The sequence below is a fragment of the Ochotona curzoniae genome, unplaced genomic scaffold, assembly GCF_017591425.1.
Source record: "Ochotona curzoniae isolate NIBS_2020 unplaced genomic scaffold, NIBS_Ocur_1.0 scaffold_4505, whole genome shotgun sequence".
NCBI classification, from domain to species: domain Eukaryota; kingdom Metazoa; phylum Chordata; class Mammalia; order Lagomorpha; family Ochotonidae; genus Ochotona; species Ochotona curzoniae.
The window spans coordinates 56,427,853-56,447,674 of record NW_024467118.1 but is presented as its reverse complement, the minus strand read 5'-3'; the positions used below and the strand labels follow the sequence as shown (position 1 = coordinate 56,447,674).

The window sequence follows — 19,822 nt, the reverse complement described above, 5'->3', positions numbered from 1 at the left end:
CAAAAATTCCCAGTACGTTCTGGGAAACTCAGCTCCACAAGTAAATGATTTATTTAGTTATTTAGCCAGCAATTTAAAGCTCATTTCAAATTTTGTTCCTTTCAGCTAATCCATGCTGCTAACATTTTTGTGAAGTCCTGAGTGAAGAATCCAATTCAAGTTCAGTATCAGAGCCAAAGAAATGTGCTCCCATGAGAACATGTTAACAAGTTCCCAGGTGAGTGTGCTCCCAACAGTGAGTTTTTCACCCACATCGAGAATGCCATGGGGATGAGCTATATGTTTTTAAACTCTTTTTTTTTTTTTAAGATTTATTTATTTGAAAGGCAGAGTGACAGAGAGAGGGAGGAAGACACATCTGCTGGTTCACTCGCCAAATGGCTACAATGGCTGAAGCAGAGCTGGTCCAAAGCCAGGAGCTTCTTCCATGTCTTCCCTGTGGATACAGAGGCTCAACCACTTCCATTGTTTTTCCCAGACTATTAGTGGGTGCTTGATCAGAACTTAAGTTCACAATGCAAAGTGCTAAGGCTGAGACTGGAATTCAGACTTGTCCACTGCTTCTATAACCCTAACCCATTTGAGTGGCTGTTTCCTAGACTTATTAATAATTAACAAAATGGACTGGTCTACTAGACTCTGGTGAGTAATCATCAAGATGTGAGATGTTACAAATGTGAACTGAGATAAGAAGGTAAATCTACTACAACAGGCTTAGAAAATCTAATATCAGATTAGCTACCATTGTTTTTGAAAATTTAGAATGTACCAGGCACTATCCAAATGCTATACATATACATTTCTTCTTTACAGATGAGGCAGCTGCAGATTAAACAGGCTAACTTCCCGGGGGTAATAGTGAATAACCCTGTATGACAGGGAACTGCATATTCCAGACCTAAGCCCATCACAGCCAAACGAGTCAGGAACCCCCACACATCACAATTTAAGAAAAATAATGCTGGGCCCGGCATGATAGCATAGTGGTTAAAGTCCTCACCTTGCACGCCTGGGATCCCATATGGTTGCTGGTTCTGATCCCGGCGGCCCTGCTTCCCATCCAGCTCCCTGCTTGTGGCCTGGGAAAGCAGTTGAGGACACCCCAAAGCCTTGGGACCCTGCACCCGTGTGGGAGACCTGGAAGAGTTCCTGACTCCTGACTTCGAATTGGCTCAGCTCCAGCTGTTGCAGTCACTTGGGGAGTGAACCATCGGACAGAAAATCTTCCTTTCTGTCTCTCCTCCTCTCTGTATATTCGCCTTTCAATAAAAATAAATAAATCTTTAAGAGAAAGAATACAATATTTTAAAAAATCAAAATTAATGTCAAATATTCCACTTTAATAATTTAAAAAGTATTTGAGAGAGAATTTTTCACCTACAGGTTCACTCCCCAAATGCTACAACAGCCAGTTATGGTCTCCTACGTGAGCCGTCAGGAGCCAATCACGTGAAGCATACCCTGCTAGCATTCCAGAGGACACACTGGCAGGAAGCCAGCTCAGAAGCAGCAAGACTCAAGCCTAGGTACTGTGATACAGGACGCAGGTATCTGAGGCAGCAGCTGAACCCAGCCAGGTCTTGAATGCGTATTCAAAACTCATTCTCAATAAAGACAGGATCCAACCCTGCATTCAAATGATTCATCTTCCTCCGCCTGACCCCAATTCAGGCCCTATCCATTCCTGTGCATATTTAAACTCTTAACATTTTAAGAGTTGGAATGGAATTTTTTTTTTCACTCATTTTTTTAAGGTGACGCTAAGGCATTACTTATCTGAATAACCAAGCTTTCTGGTATTCTTGAAATTTTATGTCCAAAGCAAGCACTCACAAACCTCACTCTAGCCTAGTCCTCAGCCAGGTCCATAAGGGACTAAATCTAGGTAATCACCCTGACTTCCATGGAACCATATTTTCCCATGTCCTTCCTGGCCTCCTCCACATGGCCTCTCATCGTTATGTATATCCCACCAAAAAAGTGCCTGCCTGATGCCCTCAAGTTCAGCGGCAAGCAGTAGCTCTCCCTACAATGCTCTGTGGGTGGAGGTGGAAAGAAGTCTGTTCTACCTTCCCTAAGAGCTATGGAAGGAGTTCCACTGACTTGCTTTTTCCCGAAGGGCAGTTTTCACACTGCAGAGTATGGCGCCGAAAGGGAAACTGCCAACTTGGACACATCCAATCAGTGCTGACACATCATGCCAAAGATGGAATTCTCGTCCCTGCCTCGCTGATGCTGAGCCTCTCAGTCTTTCAAAAACACATCCCAGGCTGCTCCCGGATAATGAAACCAGGACTTCTAGAGATGAGGGCCCAGTGCCCCAGCTCGTAGGAGTTTTCTGGGTGATTGCAACAAGCAGGCAACCTTGGGAGTACTTGCTTTACAGCAAGACTGAGCTGCTGTGTTCCTCCCTCAGGTTTCCCAGGCCTTTCCTGGAGGACAAGGTCAGCCAGGACTCCAGAGCCCCAGGTACCTGGTTTTCCTGCTTACTACTTCAGTGACCTTGACATGACATTTGACTCTCAACTTCCTCAAGTGTGCTGTGGAGATAACAGCATGTACCTCTTAGACTGTTGGAAGGACTCAAGGTAACAGAAGCACATTGCAGAGAGCCTGGTATGTGAGTACGTGCACGTACTCATGCATACACACACACACACCCCACATGAGTTCCTGGCATTAGAAGCTGTGAGTCCATTCTTCAAACCAGTTAATAAACAAGCAGAGATGAACTACTCTGTATGAAGCCAGGGATGTCAGGGGAACATTCAGTCCCCATGTCTTTTTCTAGAGTGCTCTGAAGAACACTTATGCAGTTTCCAGGGAACGAATTCAAATACCCATGCTCTGGATGTAATGACACAGCAGATGCAATTGTGCGTTTGGGGTGGCTCCCCTCACAGTGGCAGAATTGGCCAACCACTTGGCTGTCTGGGCTCTGGGCTGCTCTGTGACCAGAGGGTCCAGCAGAGCAGCGGTGCTCGGCCCAGGTGGCTTCTCAGTTCTCAGACTTCTTAGTAGAGCAGACAGCCACGAGCTGAAACTACTGATGACCCCAGAGGCACTGGTAAATGTGCAGGTCCCTGGCTGACTAAAGTCTGGTTTTTAGGTGTATGGGGATGGCAAGAGGATTTGAAGGTGCTTCCTGCTCAAAAGTGGAAGAATATTGAAGTGCCTTGTGCAAGAAGCCCTGGCAAGGCCACCTCCTTTTGGGAAAGAATACCATGTCTCTGCTCCCATCTGGGAACAGCTGTGCCTTATTTGTTTCTTGGACAGTGCTGATTGTTTCAGCCATACGCTAAACTCAGCCAGTCATAACTCCTAACCTGGTTCAGGGCCGTCTGGCAGCCAAAGGCTGATTCAGAGGGTGAGACAGAAGGTACAGATTGCAATCAGTATGAGTGAAGAGGGTGGTGCCTCAGAGCTCGCCTGTAGGATAGAATTGGCTGCCTCTTCCTTTTCCCAGAGAGAGGCTGATCTGAGTTCTGCTTGTGAGTAGGTAGTTTCCCTCACTTCCTTTCATTTCTTCCAATCAATAAGGCATCTTTCTCTTCTTTTTGCGTAAAGGGGTGCTCCTTGTAACAAGTTCATAGCTGAACAAATAACTCGGCAGGAGGTGTGTTTTGTTTCCTCCTCTTTCCTGCCCTCCTGCTCTTCCCTGAGCCAGGGCCCATTTCCAGATTTAAGAAAGCTAATATTTCATACCATGTAGTGCTTGCAGTGTATGTCTTGATTGTTCTTTGGTGATCCTTTTTAAGTTAGTTTCACAGTCGTTGAGTGCTTTAGTTGCCAGTAACAGAAACCACCTTGTGCTGGAGGGAAATTTCTTATAAGAATAAGGGACTATATCTCAGGGGAGCCAGGAGAGGAGGACCGGCAGGCTCCAGGCAGGCACTGGGAACCTGAGAGCTCTCCAGGCATCTCTGCTATGGCCCAGGGCTGCTTGTGGCTTTACATGTGTTGCTGCTTTTGTCTGATAACTGGCTTTTATGGCCTGTCTGTTACCAGGAGTGTCCCTGTCACTCAGAGGACAGCACTCATCAATCCCACCCAGGAGAAGCGCTCAGAGCCACTGGAGTCTTCTAGACGCTCAGCGAGGATGACCCTGATGGGTCAGATTCCTTAAGTGATGGCCATTGGCAATGGCAGATGCCTGGGGTCTGTCCACTCAGCCAAGGTTTCCAACCTGGCCGATGAGCCAAGAAATACGTAGGAGGTATTCATCATTTTTCTAATCACTAAAACATGGGGCCTTAGAACTCTGCTTTAACATGTTTCCAAAAAAGTTCTATGGAGAGGTTAAAATTGAGAACTATTCCATGAATCTTTCTACTAAGGTCTAATAAGAGATTGTCTTTTAAGCTGTCTACTATTTATAGACTTTCACTCCAGGGTTGGAGTAAGCAATTCATCTCGGTGCGAATACACAGGAGTGGGCTGGGGACTCCCTCACCCCACAGCTGTTGAACCAGTCTAGTGGAAATCTGAGAAGCCAGCCCTGAGTCGGATTTAATATCACTCCTCTGAAAGGTTTGGCGGTCAGGACTCCTCTTCAGACAAGATTCGAAGGGCAGTTCTCACCATGAGAAACCTGATTCTGTGTCAGCCACGCAGCTGATGCAAGTGTGGCTCAGCGTGACTCAGTGACAGGTTAGCCTCTATGTGGTCACCTTGGGGAGAATCCTGGGAAATCAGGTTGTGCTGTATACTGCTGGGGTTTGTGGGTTCTGTTTTTTCCCCCAGTGTTCTTTCTGGTGCTGGGTAAAGAATCACCTCCTCTCTTTCTAATGTCAGTTTGCTCTCTAAACCTTAGCTTGTGCTTCCCCATGGAAGCCCAGCTGATTCACCAGTGCATTCACCTTCACTTCTGCCTCGTAATGTATGGACTTTGACCACATCATGGACTGTAATCACTTTACTTCATCTCCACTTGATTACTGGTAACTATCTGTGAATTAAATCCATATGTCTGGGGGCCAGTGCAAACTCTCCTACTTAATTGATGCAGTAACTAACATACATGTCTGCTATTCTGGTCTCTGCTTCCCTTCTGCTCCACAGCCAAAGTCACTCTGCCTTTGTCAACAATCACAATACGATTCCAGGACCTTGGGACTAACTCCTACAGTCTGCTCACAGTGAATTTAACGAGCTCTAGACATGTAGCCCCGCATCCAGCTTACCTAGCCAACTGGGCCATCTTTAGCATTGGGGTGCTTTGGGGAAATGTTCTTGTATTTTGCACTAAGATACTCTTGCTAAATCAACTATAATTCACTGGTCATGATTCAGACATTAGCTCATTTGATCCCTACAAGAGCCCTATATGGTAAGCTTCACAGGGAAAATTGGGAGCTCACAAAGATGAAACAAAGTGCACAGGCCACACCACCACTTCGGTTCAAGATCTAAACTCACATCTGACCTCTTATCACTGCTGCAGCCTTAGATTGCTTTCATAATTGAATTCACATTGCTAGCAATCTTTCTCTGTGTATACCTTATTTTCTCAATTAGAATAAAGAAATACTATTTACTTATTCACCAGGAACAATACAGCTATGGTGCCACTGAATGAACTGAAAAAGGGGAAAGAAGGGCTCCCAAAGGACCTAACCTCATGGGAATAACAAAGACATACTGAGTTTCTAGAAGCATATATTGAAAAGCTGCTCATAACAGAAAGTATGAGTCCAAACCTATCTGCATTCTCACCCGCCTACCACAGCTGCTGAAGACTTCTCCAGAGTCATACTCATGTTCTTCAAAAGATGTTTCTGACCCAGAGAGCCTTTTGCCTCTGTGCTGTTTTAGGTAGGGTCTAAGACGGTGTGGAGTGCTATGTTGTGACAGGATGATGCGGCCACTTACAGTTCTCAGGGTATTTATATCCGAGTCACCTAAAAGTTGGGCCAGTTGGACTTGACATTGGGTGGCTGGGAGAGGGCACTTTAAGCACAGGTTTCTTCCAGGTGTACCACCTACTTATCTGACTGGTCCTCACAGGAAAACATGTATCTTTTGTCTTCAGAAAGAGAAGAACATTCTAAGGGGATAGCAAACATGGCATCAACTCTCAATGGGCCAAGTTGGAAGAAGCATGCGGCCTGTCCACATTCAAGCATGATTCAAACACTAGAAACCAAAAGAGATGCACTGAGAAGTGCAGAAGGAAACATGAACTTTTCCAAGAAAATAGATGAGAAGGAGACAGCAAGGAACCAGCAGCCAAGGTCCCTTTCTCAAGAATATTATCAACTAGTCTGAACTCCCAGGGAGCCCACAGCACCCTTGCCAGGCAGACACATGGCCTGCTATTTGAGAGGAGGAGAGGTTGATGAAAGTCAGCTCAACCATCACTTCCGGAAAGCACCATACTTTTCTTCCAGTTTCATTAGTGAGCTTTCATTCTGGATGAAAGGGAAATCATACATAGGCTCCCTCCCAGGCCAGAAAGCTATCCGCTGCCTGCAGGTGACAACTGGACACTCCTGCAAGCATCCATACAGAACGGGCAGCTTTGCATGTGTGTTTGCTCCTGGACTTGGACGACGGAAGTCCAGGTGGTATGTTTGTGTGGGGGAACAGGGCAGGGAGGGGAGTGGTGAGTGGAAAGTAAGGAAAAAAGCATTTGCTTGTTTTTCAGTATCATGAACCTAGGATGTGGGTGATACTACAAAACACCAAGGAGGCTGACGGTGAGTCTCCAGAATACCTTTCAGGAACTCTTGGCACAGAAGCAATCAAGAACGTCTTGGGAGTCACAGGGAGAAAATACAGCAAGACAAGCGCTAAGGACACAGCGTATATAACACGCTGGAGGAGGCACTCTGTCATGCAGGTTCTTCTTCCTGTTCCCAGTGCAGGCTTAACCTGAAGAAATTCCCATCGTTTATCTTATTCTGTTCCCTTCCTTGAACAGTAGTAGTCTATTTTCTCTAACTTTGTGCTCAGAGCCTGGAGAATAAATAACTTTAATTACTGCGATTCTAAAATGTGGTAGTATGCCTTTGAATGGATTAATAATCATTGTTTGAGATTCATTAATTAACATGAAAGGCAGAGTTATAGGGAGAAGGAGACAGAGGGAAAGATCTTCCACCTGCTGGTTCACTGCCCAAATGGCTGTAATGGCTAGGGCTGTGCCAGGCCAAAACCAGGAGCCTGAAGCATCTTCTGGGTTTCCCATGTGGGTGCAAGAGCCTAAGTACTTGAGCCATCTTCCATTGCTTTCCTAGGGCATTAGCAAGGAGTTGGATCAGAGGTGGAGCAGATGGAACTTCAACTGTCACCCATAGGGAGCACCTGCATCACAGGCAGTGGCTTAACTCTTTATGCTATAGCTGATCTCAATAACCTAGCTACAGAATAATAACAATAAAAACCCCCACAAAATCAAACAAAACAAAACCCCTATGGTATCTAAGAAAACTTATAGTTTTTACTTTCAAAAACTGTTATCTTATGTCTGCCTACTTATAAGAGTGACAGAAAAAGAAAGAAAAACAGAAAAAAAAAAGAGAGAGAGAGAGAAAGCTCTTTGATCTACTGGTTCGTTCCCCAAATACCCATAAGAGCCAGAGTTGGGCCTGGTTGAAGCCAGGGACTTGCAACTCCATGTGGAGTCCCCCCTCACCACAGGAGGCGCAGAGACTGGACTGCTTGAAACATCATCTGCTGCCTTCCAAGGAGGCATTAGCAGGAAGCCAGAGTAGAAACAGAGGATGAACTTGAACTGGTGTTCAAATATGGGATGGGGGCAGTCAGTAGCAGCCTAATGCACTATACCACACACATATACACAGACACAAAATGTTTTAAATTGTTAAGTTAGAATTTCCCATGTGTGGTTTTTAAAAGCCACCCTTTCTCTTCTCCTCCCAAATTGCTAAATGATAGAAAACAAGGAAGTGGCTTTGGTAAGCAACCTAACATCTAGCATGGATGTTGTGACTTGGGGTTTATTACATTTTACCTGTCCTTCCTGAATGTCCTGAATTATTGTGAAGTGACCGTTTGGAGCCCCCACACTTTTCTCACTGTGTCCACAGAATGAGTAAGCCATGGCCATTGTTCTCGGCTGTGCTCTTTATATGTTTCAGGCAAGCTAGTAGAATGTAGTAACCATCAAGCAAGCAAGTATGGTTCAGCACTGCAAACTGCTTGCTTACACAGTACCTGGGATGCATGCAATTTCAACAAAGCCCAGGACAGTATAATTATAGCACGAAGTGGAGGTGGGACTCCTGCTAACTCAGGCGTTGTTGACACGCTCTGAACAGGGAACTGGAAAGGTGTGGTGTTGGCTGACTGATGGACGGGCTTAGAGACAGGGCAGGTCTGTTTTGCTTTTCCCTTACCCAAGATTAATCCAATCCTCAAAGTGCTTACAAAGGAAGTCTTAAATACTATCAAATGTGAATGTTTAAAGAAGCACATTATAACTGATGTAAACAATCAGAAATGATGACTAATTTTCAATGCTCCAACCAGCGATCCGCACAAGGGGATGTCTAACCCTAAGCGTATTTCACAATTTGCTCAGGGATCCTCACGCAAGAACCATTTGAAACGAATCTTCCTCCACATTCCCACTCTGACATTCCCTTCCAACTGAGCAGCCAGGAAAGCAAGCAGAGCCAACTGCACGCACAGTACTTCTTCCTTCCTGCAAAATGCAGACACACCACACATCTCCCCAGCTCACGAGGGCTGTGGAGCCCTGAGGCACCAAGTCCACAAAACACAGGCCCTGAAGCCTCCCAGACAATTCCTGCAGACAGCTTACAGCCTTAAGACTTTTTGACTCTGTTTTCAACAGCTGGCAAGAAGGACTTGCAAATGGAGTGTCAGGGGACTCAGGATGCTCAAAATTGGGGTATATGGTAGAGTGGAAGCAATGATGGTTTTTATTAACAAGCTGGCCACGTCCACCTGCAAAATTCCTATCGAGAGGCACATCACTCCCCACAGGAGAACCATCAGCAAGGCTGCAGGCAGCTTGAAGAACTCCTGAATGCTCCCAAGAGCTTTTCTTGAAAATTTTCAGCTACTTATAAAAAAAAAAAAAAAAAAACAACTCATCCTAAGGAAACCCACTGAATCATTGACTAGAAAGAAAAGTACATTGGGGCAATCAAAACAAGAATAGCTTAATAATATTGATCATTTTAATTGTAACTTAGATATTTTTCAGGACTACCAATAAATGTAATAGACAAGATTTTGTATTTATTGTGCAACATATCCTCTAAATAAGGTCAGATTTCAATTTGCTTATGCTTAAAAAAAAAGGATTGGCGCTGTGGCATAGTGGCTTAAGCTGATTCCTGCAACATGGGCATCCCATATGGAGCCTGGTTTGAGTACTGGGTGCTCCACTTCTGATCCAGTACACCTGAGAAAGCAGCAAAAGATGGTACAAGCCCTTGGGTCCCTGAACCCAAGAGGGAGTTAAAGATGAAACCCTTGGCTCTTGGCTTCAGCCTGGCTCAGCCCTGGCCATTGAAGCCATCTGGGGAATGAACCAGAGGATGGCAGACCTCTCTGTCTTCCCCTCACTCTTTGCCTTTCAAATAAATACACCCTGGGCTGGTGTTGTGTTGTAAGCAGTGAAGCCATCACCAGCAGTACAGGAATCTCTTATGGGTACCAGTTTGTTTACCAGCTGCTCTACTTTTGATCCAGCTCCCAGGTGAAGCATCTGGGAAAGCAGTGGAAGATGGCCCCTGCACTCACATGGGAGACTTGGATAAAATTCCTGGGAGTAAATCAGCTATGAAAGATGTCTCTCTCCATATCTGAACTCTGCCTTTTAAATAAATAGAATAAATCTTTAATAATAAATCTTTAAAAAGAAGTAATTAATATTTACTGTTTTAAAAATTCATGCTAGATGCCAGGTCAATCATTTTTTAGCAGCATATAACACTCACTAGGAAAAGTCTGATCTTAATAAAATTAATTTTTTATCTGATTTCTAGTTCTGCTGAAAGCCAGTCACCTTAGTTTAATATTGAAAGACTGTCTTGACTTTCAGCAATCTATTTGCTTCCAAAAATAGCTATAGTTACAGATATTCCTATTTAAAGTTAAATGAGAAACATTTATGTTTTTGTTATATATAAATGATTTTAAATCTTTGATTTTAGTAACTTTTTACAAAAGATGTACTGCAAGCTTAAAAATGGTTTATTATAGTCTTCAAATTCATTTTTAATTTCTAAGACTTTTTTTCTAATAAGGCAAGTCAGATTCAGTCACTGATTTAATTAGTTGGTGGATAAACTTTGGCTATGTGGTGGATATTTATCACCAAGTAAATGATTGAATTGGCAAAGGCTAGGTTTTGATATATTTGTGATAAAAAAAAATACATTCAAAGCACTAATTTCAACAAAGGTGTTTTGAAAGTAATGGATGGGGCCTGGAGCAATGGCTCCGTGGCTAAATATGTACTTTGCATGTTCTGGCATCCCTTATAGGCACCAGCTCATGTCCCGGCAGCTTCATTTCCCATCTAGCTCCCTGCTTGTGGGCTGTGAAAGCAGCAGAGGATGATTCAAAGCTTTGACAGTCTGCACTTTCGTGGGAAACCTAGCAGAAGCTCCTAGCTGCTGGCTTCAGATCAGATCAGGTCAGCTCTGGCCACTGTGGCCACTTGGGGAGTGAACCAGCAGACAGAAGATATTTCTGTCTCTCCTTCTCTCTCTGTAAATCTTCCTTTCCAATAAAAAAAAAACAAGAATAACAATAAATTGTTTTCTTTTTAAAGTATTGGATTTGTCCAATTCATTATGAACATACCAGATTAAACAAAATTTTTCTAAGTTAAAGAATAGCAAGTACCATTAGTAATCATTTGAAGGTCTTCATAATACCTTTTAGGGTGACATTTCCAAATTTGAAAAACATTTCTAAAAGTTAGCCAAATTCAAATTCTGTTTTCAGGAAAATCTTAACAAGAAACTAGTTACGTTGTTACCTGAAGAATGAAAAAAGTCACTTCTAATGCTAGCTCACAGTGTTACTGTGGACAACGAATTAAAAGACCTGGATAAAACTGCTCAAGAAAAGCTATTTCCAAACTTGATCTTAGCCAAAAGGCCAAAGAAGTGATGAGAACAGCTACTTCATTCCATTTTTATAACTAGAAATGAAAACCAGCAGTAGAATTGATGTTGAACCTGCTTAACAGTATCATTTATACAAGGATGCATAAAGCAAGTAGAGAAATTAATCTTATCAGTGGATCACAACATAGTTTACATTTCACATATGTATCAAAATTTGTAATATTTTAGTCCAAAATGCAAAATAACTTCAGTAACTCAAAAGAGAGAAAACTTAACATAGCCTTAAGGCCACAATAAATTAAAAGTCTTAATCTATATACTTTGGTAACAGACACGCATAAACACACAATCAATATGACTTCCAAGCATTAAAAAAAATTGGGAATATCCCGTGACAATAAACTCCAAGGAGACAATCAGATCTAGTGCTCAGCGAGAACCCGATTCTTTCCAGGCTCATCCAGGGACCCAGCAGAGCAGAGGGGAGGTACAGGAGGGTAACACCTTGGGATCAATCAAATGGGAATGGTCACTTTGTATCATAAGTTACACCATTTTTACACTTTTTGTTTGGCAACAGGACAAAGGAAAGCATACCTCCCCCCACTATTCATGAATAGTATGAGCCTACATTTCACAATTCATGTTGGGACCTAACTAAACCTTAGAATGAATTTTGTTGTAGCACACACATTAGGACAGAATCTTGTGGGGAGACTGTAATGAAAATGCACATTTGAGGTGAAAAAGGAATGATATTAGCTTTTGAAGATCCTTTTGTATTTTTAAGTATGTGGATGATGTATTGAATTTCCATGGTATTTAGCCACCACTGGATATATAAAAAACAGGCATGTTTTGTTTTAAAATGTCAATATTAACATTAGGCTCGGTAGTTTATCTTTTGCCAATATTTAAACTTGGAAACAACTTTAAATATGCCAAAGAATTAAATTTCCTTTAAAGTTATTTTTAAAGTATAAGCGTGTGCTTATGCAAAAAACCACAGAAGTTTGAAAAAAATATTGCTCTCAAAAGAGGACCAGCAAAGAGTGATCTTTATCAAAGCCAAAGATACTTAGAACGGAGTTTTTATCAGTAATGTGTGGAAGGGACTGCTGTGAAAGGGAGTCCAGGATCCGTGTGCCTTTCCTGGCACCTAGAGGGAAAGCCAGGCATAAACAGGGACCAGACACTTCTGCTCTTCAGCTACAGCCTCTAAACATTTGACAAATGTGCTGAGCAATAGGCAAAGATACAGCTCACACCTGTAATGCTGCTCAAACAGAAACTCCACGTGACCAATAGACTTCTCACCCTTGATCTTAGGGAATCCATTTCATCAGCACTAATGGTGCCTTAACCAAGAACTCAGAACCTGTTAAGTTTCAGATTACAGGAATTTTTGTGAGCATGTGATGGCTCAGTGGCTATATCCTTGCCTTGCATGTGCTGGAATCCCACATGAGTGTTGGTTCATGTCCTGGTTGCTCCACTTCCCATCCAGCTCCCTGCTTCTGGCCTGGGAAAGCAGTCGAGGACGGCCCAAAGATTTGGGACCATGCACCTGTGTGGGATACCCAGAAGTTCCTGGATTCTGGCTTTGGATCGGCATAGCATCGGCCGTGGCGCTCACTTGGGGAGTGAATCATCAGACGGAAGATCTTCCTCTCTGTCTCTCCTCCTCTCTGTATCTGACTTTCCAATAAATAAATAAAAAAAAAAAAAAAGAAAGAAAAAGAAAAAAAAAAGGACATACAGATCTGAGCTGAAGTGCTCTTGTGCCCTCCTGGGATATGCTGTCTGCCACTTTATAACGCAGCAAGAAGACCCTTCCCAAGAGTTTCCAGAGTGGACCTCCTGTCCTCCAAAACTGTGAAAACAAATCCCCATTCTTTACAAATTACTCAGTTCACAGTATTCTATTAATAAAATCGCATAAAACAAGACAGCAAGAGAAAGCTCACCTAAATTTCAGCAAGCCTGGGTAGCAAAGATGAAAGCGGAGACTGGGGTGAGGGTAATGTGATTGGACAACAACCAAAGGGGAGGGCAAAGAGAACATTAATTATGTGATTTTAAGCCTATGAAACTGTGCAACCAATCACACTAACAAAAATAAATCCAAATGAGAAAAACAGGTTTGTGTTCAAAGAAACAAGGCCAGTAAGAAGAATGACTATTGAAGGGAAAGGGGTTGATCTCTGACGTTCTGGCAATACAAACCATATTGTGGTGCACACACATTATGAAGCAGAAAATCGTAGTACGCTTTCTTCTGTTTTGTTCTCTTGCCTAACGAAACGGTGGGAGGCGGGGGAAGGACTTGTATTCTCAACTTGCTAGTGATCATATTATATATGACTTTGCAATGACCGATAAGAACTCATCCTATAAAGAAATTAACCTTGAGAACATTCGCTTAGAACAAAAGCAGATCTAAAGTAACAGAATCACCAGCTCCTAACTCAAGTTATGATCCAAAATTTAGAGGAACTGTTACTATCGGCACCCCATATCTACATCTATGGATTCGAAATATCCACGAATTGATATTTCTGGGAAAAAAACCTTTCTGTTCTAAACTCGTGGACTTTTCTAAACTGTTACTATTCCCTAAACACAGTCTAACAAGTAGTCATGTAGCATTTACACTGCATTATGTATTTTTTTTTAAATGCAAAGGACTGAAGTACTCCAGCGCATGTATGAGATGTATGTAAGAGACCTGAACATCCTTCAGGTATTCGTGGGAGGGGAAAAAGTATTTTGGAACCAATACCTCAGATACTTAGTGAAGATTTCTGCTTTTTTTTTTAGCCTCTCATCAGCTAACCATCAATAAGCCTTTTGGTCTCTGCCACTTTATAGACTCAAGACACCGACATTCTTTCGCTCAATAATACTGGGGGTAAACTACAGACAATAATGTACTGCAGTTCTGTATTTCAGGAAAACTAGAATGTTTTCACTACATAGAAAACAGTAAATGCTTGGGGAGAGATGCCTCATGATTTGAACATTACACACTGTGTACATGTATTAAAATGCCCCCATGCTATTCCAGAAAGTTTTTAGGTGTCAAATAACAATTCAATGTATGTACCCCAAAATGAAAAACTTAATACAAAAATTCATTTCCATTTTTCTCCATTTATTCCATTTCCAAAAGCTACAGACTGTTATATTTGAAGTTAAAAGTATCTTACCTCATTCAAAGGATGAATCGCCCAACTACTTCTTTTAAAAATTTTTACTTATCTGGAAAGCAAATATGCAAAGGGATGGAAGACAGATATCTTCCGACTACTGGTTTACTCTCCATATGGGCGCAAAGACTAGAGCTGAGCTGAGCTCAAACTAGGAGTCAGGACCTTCTTCTGGCCTTCTATGTAGGTGCAGGCGCCCAAGCACTTGGGCCATCCTCTGATGCTTTCCCATGTCATTAGCAGGGAGCTGGACAGGAAGTGGAGTAGTCCAGGACTCAAACAAGCACTCACACAGGATACCAGTACTGCAGGCAGCAATTGTACTCACTATGCCACAGCACCAGTCCTCAAACCATTTCCTAACATACATCATCTAGTAAATCATACACTAAAAATGAACTATAGCCAAAACAAGCTTACACAGCATAATTTGAATGTCCTTGGAATATCAAATTAGTTGCCACCTAAAGGCGAAACAGAATAAACTAGGGGTAAAATGTTTAGACTACCTGCGAAGTTTTTCTCTTACATCAATTTCTCCATCTGCAAAATGCAGATTACACTTTGTTCCTACAGGAGGCTTACAGAAGGTTTTAAAATGCTTTTCTAATACTCAGGAAACATTGGGTGTGCTTATTGTAACTTGGCATTCAACTTTTTACATTGTAATAGTCAACTTACTCAGTTTGCTTTTTTTTTTTTTTTAAGATCACAGAAGGGACAACTCTTTCTGTAAAGGCAAGCTGGTCTTTGTTCTAACTACATCACACACAAAAATAGCCTGAAATATCATGTAAACAATGGTAGCTCTGTTTCAATATAACTTTACCAAATTCAAAACTGCTTTCCCTTCATCTTTATGTTAGAAAATATTCCTCTTTTGATTTTTCAGCCATCCTAAGATGTAACAAATATATTTTGGTGGTAGGCCATACATAAATGGCAATTACAGAGGAGAAACAAATCTTCCATCCACTGGTTCACTCCCGAAATGGGTGCAACAGCCAGTTCTAAATCTGAAGCCAGGAACCAGAAGCTTCTTTGTAGCTCTGCCATATGGGTACAGGGGCCCAGGGACTTGAGCCATTCTCCACTGGATCAGCAGTGGAGCAGTTGGCACTCAAAACTGGCACCCATATGGGAAGCTGGCGTTATAGGCTGAAGTCCAGCTTACTACACTATGGGATTGGCACCTGGACTCATGATAAAAATTTAGCATTTAAGCTAGTCTTCAGAGATGCCATCTCTTTCAATAGGTAACATGTTCATTGTTGGGGTTTTGTTTGTTTGTTTGGTAACATGTTCATTGTTGGGTTTTTTTTTTTTTTCTTCACTCCAGGTAGAAACTTGGTTCTAGGAGGTAAGCCTAAACAGATCTATTGTAAAATATAACTGTCAGAAAAAAAATTTTAAGGCAAATACTTTACCCAAAACACAAAACAGACACAAGACAAAACATAGTGTTCTGATATATACACCTTAGTTGGTTCTAAACATGGTAGATCTGAAGACCAGATAAGTTTTGATGCAACAGTCTAGTGGCTAAATCCTCTCTTTGCTTCTGCCAGGATCACATATGGACACCAGTTCGAGTCCTGGCTGCTCCATTTCCCTTTTAGTTCCCTGCTTGTAGCCTGGGAAATCAGTAGAGGATGTCCCAAAGTCTTGGGACCTTGTACCCATGTGGGAATCTCAGAAAAAACTCTTGACTTCTGGTTTCCAATTAAGTTAGCTCTGGCTGTTGTTGGGGAATGAATCAGCAGATGGAAGATCTTTCTCTTTCTCTCTGTAAATTTACCTTTCCAAAAATAAGTCTTTTAAGAAAGAAAAGCAAGCAGAGATCCCCTATATCAGAGCAAGCAACACAGAAAATAAGTAACACAGATAATGATTAAGGAAGAAACAAAAGGAATATTTATAAGGAATATTAGTAAGTCCTATGTTAGAGTAATAGCAATTAACATGAATATGGTATTAGTACTAGTTCTTGAATGTGATACAAGAACAGCATTTCTCTCAAGCATTCTTCTGGCAAGAATTATCAGTACTATATACCTTGAAGTCAACATAATGAAAAGTCAAAGGAAAGAAAGCAATACTCTTGACGTTTAGTTTATCTCTCAGAATAAGAGTGATTCAACTCAGCAAAATCCCAAACCAAATAGGAGTGGAGGGCAGGAATCCAAAAGAGGAATTAAAAAGGAATTAGCACAGTAAAACATTGGGAGCGAAAATAAGCTTATAAATTCGAAGGTCTTAAAAAGAAATGATCTTGGCGGCATACAGGTACTTGCAAAAAGACAAACAAAGGAAGAAATTAGCAGCTTGACTTGACAAAAGAGGAGAACAATGTCACATTTCTTTGTCAGACTCAGATGTTCACCTTATGGTTTCAACTCTTCATGAACAGGCCTGGAAATGAGAGGTAGCTGCAGTTCCACTAGGGTGTTAGCATCCTAAAATACTCTGCCCACGTGGCAAGAGTACTCCTGGAAAACACTCGGATCTCCCGGCATCCACATTTCTGTCACTGCCTATTTTCTAGTTCTTTGTCCTGACACAGTAAGGCTTTCCAGGAAATTTTCCACTAATATTTCACCATACATTTTATGTGCAATCTATGGTACATAGATCAACATCTCAAACAGTCCTCTCGACTCCAGGAGTTTACCACCTAAGTCTCAAAACCCAGGCTGGCTCTTACTACATACAGCCATAGCAGTTTGTCTGAGCGCATCATGCACCTGATACCTCTTCTTACCTATGTTATTCTGTACTACCTCACTAGACAACTAGTGCTCAAAGGCGGAAACTCAGGGGTTTCTAAAGCCCAAGGTAGAGAAGTTTCATGGCAAAAAAAAATGTCTACAACTCTCCTCTGCATCAGGGTTGGCAAAGGTTTAGGAAATTCACTCGATACTATATAAACCACTAAAATAAAGAAGCACCATAAAGGAACAAGCAATGCCAATGAAATTGTTAGATAAATGATACAAGAGGAAATATTTGTCTTCTATAAAAAAATGATCAACTCCAAAAGCACACTTGGTTTTTAATACCAGCTAAAATTTTCTCCAATTGTGTGGGTTACACACTACGTAAAATCAGACAAGTATCACTGTGTAAATCCACTAGCAGCCAATGTAGTTTTTAATTAAAACATAAGATAGAAAAGAAAGCACTAATTGACTTTATTAACCCTACTCATAATACTGAATACAAACGTAAAATTAAGTGGTGATGTTTAGTTTTTTACAAAACATAGCAGAGTCTCTTAAAACATGTGGGAAGATATGTCATAAGGGGTGGAACTAAGAAATCAAGTTTAAAAACAAAAATATACTCCACTGGTTTCTTTCTGCACAGCCAAATGTGGCCTACAGAATTCATGATAGTCCTATTAACAGCACTTCCTTCTGACTATGTATTACTCTCCTGGTAACAATAGCATTCAATAGCATTAACATCACCTAAGCTATCACAGGTCTTCTAATTGCTGGCAGATCTATATACTATGGGTTTGAAGAAATTCATCACATCTACAGTTGGCCTGCAGGCTTCACATGCCCAGGGATTCAACCATCTGAGGATGGGGAGGAGAAAGGGGAATCCAGAAAGCACAACTTGAATTTGCTACACATTAAGTACCCAACCAACGCACACAGAACACCAGTACCTGCCACAGCCCCCCAACCATCCCACAGGATTCTCAGTTTCCTTCCAGTACTGAATTAAACACTTCTTGGCTCACATCGAGTTCAACCAGTTTGCGCGGTATGCGGTCAGGCTTGTCACAGTCACCCTTGCACAGAACATACGACTTTTTTCTTGCCATTATTTCCTAAACAATATAGTATTAACAACTACTTGCACAGCATTTCATTGTTTCAGACACTGTAAGTAATACAGGGATAACTCAAAATGTACAAGATTGTATAGGATATATTCATATGCAAATATTATTCCACTGATATCAAGCACCTGAGCACCCTCAGACCGCAGAATCCACAGGAAGTCCTGGGACCAGGTCTCTTCAGGACAATAAAAGTCACCTGTAATTGAGCTTCCAATGTAAAATTCAAAAATCAAAAAGACTATGATATTCTCAGAATCCAAAGATCAGAAAAGTCCTACCTTCCTATCTTTTACACATTTTAAGAAACTAATTTAATGACACTAATGTAGAAATCTGTCCTGTATTTTGACATCAGTAAGATTATAACATTTAAGTGATGAGCCTTTAACTTACACATTTTAAAACCAAAAGGGACACATCTTGGACACCTTAAAATGTGCAATACAGTTCTAAGCAGAAACTGTTACTGTTTCTGCTTATATTAAAAGTGCTGGTGACAATTCAATATGCCTGCTCACAAAATTTCTTCACATACGTACACAACTATAGCTCTCTACAACTGCAACAAGATTATAAATGTTTAAAGTGCTTGAAGTTTGCACTGTAGGACAGAGTCAACGAGTGGTCATCTGCCACCTTTGCAGCAGCTCAGATGAGAACAAGTCACAGAAATGCTGCTACTTTCTAGAATGTGGCATTTGTGGAGCTGGAGCGCCCTCTATGGGTAAGGAAGAGGACACACTCATTAGCTGTCCTGCATGCATTTTCTCATTGATTCGCAGTTCACATCCATCCTGAAGCATTCGAACTGCTATTCGAGCGATGTTCTTAGAGTCATCAAGACCACTGTGAGGCCTCCCGTCATAATCCATTCCTAATTTTTCAAGCATCATTGTCAGTTTTGTTTGGCTTCTAGGAACCTGGAAAATAAATAGCTTAGTAAATAATTCTTTAGTGTCAATGTAAGCCACAGTTGGAAAATTAGAAACTGAAAAAAGAACAAAAATCGAACAAAATTAAGCAAAAGGTAGTTTTCCTGGTCAAGTGAGGGGAATACTCAAATTCTCTGCTTTCAAGAGTTTCAGCTGAAAATATAAAGGCAATCCTCAGACATCTAACACCTTTGTACTTTTAGTAATTTAACAAATTGCTTATTAAAGGAAGTACAATATTGTATGTGGCCTCTGAAATGGAAGTTATCTATTTTTTAATTAATTTTTTAAAAGAAAGAAGGACAGGCGCCAGTGTTGGGGTACAGCAGGTTAAATTGTCACTTGCAGTGCCAACTTCCCGAATTGGGAACCATGGGTTAAGCTGTAGCTGCTCTGCAACTAGTACATCTCCCTGCTAAAGTGCCTGGGAGGCTAGTCCAGGTTGTAGAACCTGTTGGCACGTGTGATCTGGGTCTGGGCAATCCATAGCATACAATGGCATGAATAAGAGCCAGGACAGGGTGCAGACCAGGCCAGGATGGACTGCAACGTCCACCAGTTCACCTGAGGGCCAGGCTGTGCTAGGCTACTGTAACCACTGGCAAGAGCTGCCACAGTTCACCTGGCAAGTGCAAGATCTGGGGCTTGGAACATGCCTGGCAGGAGAACACTGGGCACTCCTCTGCTAGGCTGCACCTATCATTGGTGAATTGAACAACAAAGGCTGGGGGTGGGCCAGACTGGACAGTG

At 41.8% G+C, this 19,822-nt stretch overlaps 1 protein-coding gene across 2 annotated transcripts in view; it reads right to left on the bottom strand.

Annotated features, from left to right (window-relative positions):
- Nucleotides 1-19,822, bottom strand: part of ERI1 (exoribonuclease 1) — an 80,899-nt gene that overhangs the window by 41,239 nt on the left and 19,838 nt on the right. Inside the window, exon 7 of one of the 2 annotated variants that reach the window (XM_040965706.1) lies at nt 16,814-19,060. The exons of the other annotated variant lie outside the window; for it this stretch is intronic. Within the exon in view, the coding sequence (XP_040821640.1) occupies nt 18,818-19,060 (243 nt within the window). The 3' untranslated portion in view covers nt 16,814-18,817. Of the gene's footprint in view, nt 1-16,813; nt 19,061-19,822 lie in introns of those variants that run through there. 2 annotated transcript variants of the gene reach the window in all.